The following is a 5402-nucleotide window of genomic DNA, read 5'->3' as shown; positions in this document are numbered from 1 at the left end:
ACAAAGAGTAAAAGAGAGCTCATAGAAAACATTGGGCTCTAATTATAAGATTTATTTTCATTAGGACACTGAAAACAATGTTTATAACCCTATGTTTTTCTTTGTTGTAAGACATTGACTTGAAGTCATACAAAGATAGACAGGCATAGCAAGGAAATTTACCTTACAAGAATGTGGATCCAACACAACTTGACAAAAATAAGTACGCACAATTTCAAGCACTTGAATTAAGTCTGAAATCATCATAAATTTACATGCCCATTCAGGCCATGACAACCAAAATATCCAACGAAAAGATACAACTTTCTCCATCGGTCAATAGTTGTCATACAACTACAGTTTCAATTTGCATCAGCATACAAATTTGACATTAGCACATATGCAGCAACATCCATTGGGTCTGAACATGTCGCATGTTCAAATGCTTGTTTTCCCAATGCCAAATTACCATGGGTAAGGCAAGCACCAAGCAATGTGGACCAAATCGCAACATCTCCTCGCATTGGCATACCTTCTAGAAGTTTCTTCACCTTTGCAAAATCGCCTGCACGTCCTAAAAGCTCTATCATTGCGGCATAATGTTTCACGTCTGGAGTTAGGAAATATATTTTCATCATAGATTTAAAGAACATGATACCCATATCAATGATACCAGAATGATTGGTGGCACAAATTAGAGAGAGGAACGTAACTCTATTAGGGCTAATATCAATAAGTTGCATGCTCTCAAAAATACAACAGCTGGAATGACAATCTCCTTCTAATGCATAACCAGCAATGCATGCACTATATACAAAAACATCAGGTTGAGGGAGTAGATCAAAGATCCCTTGTGAGTCTGCTGTGCTTGCACAACTTCCATATGCATGAATGAGGGAAGTGGCTAAATGAGGAGTCATTCCTGTTTCTGAGGCAGCAATCAAGAAGTGTAGTTGCCAGCATTCTTCTATGCTTCCCAATTCACTGCAAGCTTGCAAAACCCAAGCGCATGTGAATTTATCTAATGGTAGACATTTCTTTCGCATATACTTATAGAGCTCTAACGCCTGGTTAACTTGACCCTCGTGAACATATTCAGCAAGTAAGGCATTCCAAGAGGACACCGTGGTTCGGGACAACCCATTCAAGACAGTTAGTGCATCATTTATGCACCCAACCTTGCTATATGTACAAACAATAGTATTTCCAACTACGCAATCATCAGCTAATCCCTTATGTACACAATCAACATGAAGTGAATAGCATAGTTTTACCAACATTACTTTACTGAGTTCATTATCAATGGCAGCTTCTTCATCCCAAGAAATCCCACAGGCTTGAAGGACAATATTAAGAGTCCATTTATCTGGATTTACACAACATTTGTGCATCTCTTTGTACAGATATAGAGCCTTCTTACCTTCTCTCACCTCTAGCAAGGCTGAAAGCATGGCATTCCATGAGACCACATGTTTGGATGTCCTATTAAACACATTTTCTGCTTCATGAACACTTCTACATTTGCCATAAATACCCAATATGGTGTTCTCAACAAACACATTTGATGCAAAGCCTGATCTCACAGCATCAGCATGCAATGCATGCCCAATTTCTAGAATGCTTTTAAGACTCAATTTACTGTCCTCAATTAGAGGTTCATGCTCATCTATGAGGCAGCAACATGCACGGAGGGCAAACATTAAGGTTCTATCATCTGGACTGATGCTTTGCTTCTGCATCCACGAGTATAGTTGCAAAGCCTTTGTTCCTTGTCCAACTTCCACATAACCTGACATCAGCACACTCCACGACACAACATCATGCTGAGATAGTTTACTAAATATATCCTCTGCATCACGGATGTTTCTGCACTTGCAGTATGTACTCAAAATTGTGTTACCAACAAAGCATTTAGAGGTAAAGCTTTTCTTCATTGCATCTGCATGTAATGCATGCCCAATGTCTAAAGTTATCTGTTTCCTCAATATATCATCTGAAAATTTATCTTCTTCAACAGCAAGGAGAGCACATGCTTGCAGAGCCATTATAAAAGTCAGCTCATTTGGATTCATATTTTCCACATGCAATTGTCTATAGAGGAGCAAAGCTGTCTGACCTTCACCGTCAACGACATATGCTGACAACATGGTGTTCCAAGATATAACGCTGTATTGTGGTAAGCTATGAAACAATGCCTCTGCTTCTGCAACAGCTCCACATTTTGCATAGGCACTCAAAAGGTTATTAAAAATGAAGGTATCTGAGAGAAAATTTCTCTTCTTGGCATCAAGGTGTAAAGCTCTGATGATCTCCAATGCACTTATCTTCATCTGCATCCCCTCTATGTTGACGGCTTCTTCCTTCTCAGCAAGAAAACAACAAGACTGAAAGGCAGTCATAAAGCTCAGTTGATCAGGAAGCACATCAGCCTCTTGCATCCTCCTATACAGCTTCAAGGCCTTTTCATACTTCTCTTGCTCATTATATGCTACAAGCATTGCATTCCATACTTTCACATCATCCTTAGGTAATCGCTCAAATATATACTCTAGCTCCGGAAGTTCCATGAGCTTGCTATACATGCTTATGAGCATGCTACAAACAAAGGCATCTTCAACAAACCCTTCCCTCCGCACCTCCACGTATAGTCCTTGGACAATATCTCTATATGAGACTTTGATTGACTTCCCTTCAAAAACACTTGCCTTCTCTGCAATGATGCAGCATGCTTGAAACACACTGCTGTAACTCCATTGGTCTAACTTTAACCTATCCTCTTGCATTTGTCTATATAACTGTAAGCAATTTTCTCCTAGTTCATGCTCAATGTATGCTGAGAGCATTGCATTCCATGTCACAAGATTCTGCTCATTCAGTGAACCAAACACAAGTTCTACCTCTCCAATGCTTCCACATTTACTATACATACTAAGGAGGGTGTTGGCAACAAATAATTGAGACGAATGACCCTCTCTCTCGATATCAGAATGTATTGCCTGGCCTATCTCTAATGACAATAACTTAGCTTTTTCCTCATTCTGACAGAGATTTCCACATGCTTTAAGAGCAACTACGAACATCCATTCGTCAGGCTGTAGTCCTTCATCCTGCATCTTCCTATAAAGCTGTAACGCACTCTTTCCTCGGTTGTGATCAACATAAGCTGTGATTATGATACTCCAAGACACAACATTACGATCACATAAATCGTTGAATACATTTTCTGCTTCCCTAAGCCGTCCAAACTTCCCATATATTCTCAGAAGATTGTTCCCCACATACATGACAGAATCAAAGCCCTTCTTTTCAGCATCAGCATGTAAAGACATGACAATGTCTAAAAGCTCCATGTTTCCTAGTTTCTCCTCTGTATTATTTTGATCTATAAGACACACACATGCTTGGAGAATAATTGCATATGTCCGCCCATCCATACTCACACCTTCAAAATGCATCTGCCTATACATTAACAGCGCCCTTTCACTTTGACCTTGGTTGACATATATGGAAAGCATGGCATTCCAAGATACAGAATTAAGCTGAAAAAACGCTCCAAACACATTCTCAGCGTCATAAATGCTTCCACACTTTCCATACATACTCACAAGGGCGCTTGCAATAAAAGCATTTGATAACCCTTTCTCACATACATCCTTATGTAGCTCTCTACCCTTTTCAATATCAGCAATAGTGCCACAAGCCTTGATCAAGCTTACATAAGTATACTGATTTGGCTGGACCTCTTTTTCTATCATGCATTTAAATAGTTTAAAAGCTTCCACAGCTTTGCCACTATCTATATAGCCGGAAATCACGGCCGTCCACGAGAGAACAGTGTGAAGCGATAACTGTTCGAACACACAAATTGCATCATCTAGCCCACCACATTTAACCAATGTTAAAACCAGATATTCACCGAGAAAACCACTTATTTCCACATTGTGATGTACCAGATGGGCATGAAGATATTTTATATGGTGGAGTGATTTTCGTTTCCGGCACGCCTCCATCAGAGGCATGTACACATGATGAGGATGCAGAGGTGAAAGCCTCCTCTTATCCATGTTTTCCAAGGTTTCCATGGCCATGTCCAGGCTTCCTTCTTTGCACATGATCTCAAGCTGAATAGCATGTTCAGATATATGAAGAGAGCCTGGTTTGCCAGCGAAAAACCTCTCCCATTTGCATCTTCCTGAGCTCTTCGGATGGTGAGAGGAGAGGGTAGTGGAGACGGATGAGAAGCTTGAAGGTATCCGTTTCAGGGTATGCATGGGGCCATGGTGGTGCTGAGAGAGGAGGGGCCATGGCCTGGGGCTTGGCAACGACCTCTGCTCTGCAGCTGCATCGCTAGTACTGCTGTTGTGTATTCTTAGAGAAGATCAAGGAAGAAACAGCTAAGTAAGCACCACTTCACATGGCCTACCTACTTTAACTTAACTTAGCCTAGAGATTATTGGTTTTGATGGGAGAGAGACATAGAACTAATTTTAGAGAACTAATTTTAGTGTTGGTATGCTTCTTTATCTATACATAAGTTAGTTATATGAGATCCCAGGGGTACACAGACCCCCCCCCCCCATGTATCTTCCGATTAGGGTCTCCACCATGTCACGCACTTTTCATTGTCGAGGACCGAAATCACTCGGATCTGCTTTGTCTCGTGGAACATCCATCGTGTGGGGGGGCGGCGGCCATGTTTAGCTTCGCTATGTGGGGCAGCCCATGGAGGAAGCATGTAATTATCGTCGACCTTAACGAACGAATGTTCCTTGACCACGTACCACCTGCGCCGAGACTCGAGCCCATGTAGAGTAGACATGACACAAGTGAGCTTCCCTAAAAAGATTGCCTTTAAGAGGATTGAAGAAATATAGGTTAGGAGACACCCCCCACCTAGTTAGTAGAAGAATTGAGTATCCTCTCCACAAACATATAAGAACCATCATAATGAAGCAGAGAGAGAGAGAGAGATTCGTCCTTTGGTATTTGTTAACATGATCTATACATAATTTCCAAGAGACCAAAACAATGGCATATAGTTTGTTCGCTTGTAACTTTGAGGAGTGACAATTAACATATACTAACCAGAGAAAGGTAAAGAATTTGCCTTGTTGACCCATCCCTAATCACCATGATACATCTCATCTTGACGGCTAAACCCTAAACCAATTGTCTCACGGGCCAATTTTGGTCTTAGAAGAGATAAGATGTGTCACATTTGTTTCATGATGTGTCAATAAATTCCTTTACCAAATAAGCTTTTATGCAACGCCAATGTTCACAACTTTGGAAAGACATTGCGACTAGCATTTCACACATATGTTGCATTTGCACTATATTCTTCTCCGATCAAGAAAACCACATTTATGAATAAATGCCAGACACATCCGTTTGTTCACCATATGCACTATTCCTTTACTATT

The 5402-nt window shown here is 40.7% G+C and overlaps 1 protein-coding gene across 1 annotated transcript; it reads right to left on the bottom strand.

The window, feature by feature from the left end:
• Positions 1–203: 203 nt before the first annotated feature.
• LOC147847308 (pentatricopeptide repeat-containing protein At2g39620-like) lies at positions 204–4328 on the bottom strand. The gene is made up of 2 exons (XM_087339331.1): positions 4212–4328; positions 204–4178 (listed from the first exon to the last, which is right to left on the bottom strand). Exons 1-2 carry the CDS (start codon positions 4248–4250, stop codon positions 342–344), a joined length of 3876 nt encoding a protein of 1291 aa, XP_087195457.1. The 5' UTR covers positions 4251–4328; the 3' UTR covers positions 204–341.
• Positions 4329–5402: the final 1074 nt, after the last annotated feature.

The sequence above is a fragment of the Azolla caroliniana genome, unplaced genomic scaffold (assembly GCF_043228905.1).
Source record: "Azolla caroliniana isolate FFs.n. ecotype wild unplaced genomic scaffold, voAzoCaro1.0.p SCAF_1204, whole genome shotgun sequence".
Taxonomy (NCBI): domain Eukaryota; kingdom Viridiplantae; phylum Streptophyta; class Polypodiopsida; order Salviniales; family Salviniaceae; genus Azolla; species Azolla caroliniana.
The sequence above is the reverse complement of the archived record's forward strand: the minus strand, read 5'-3'. Positions and strand labels throughout refer to the sequence as shown.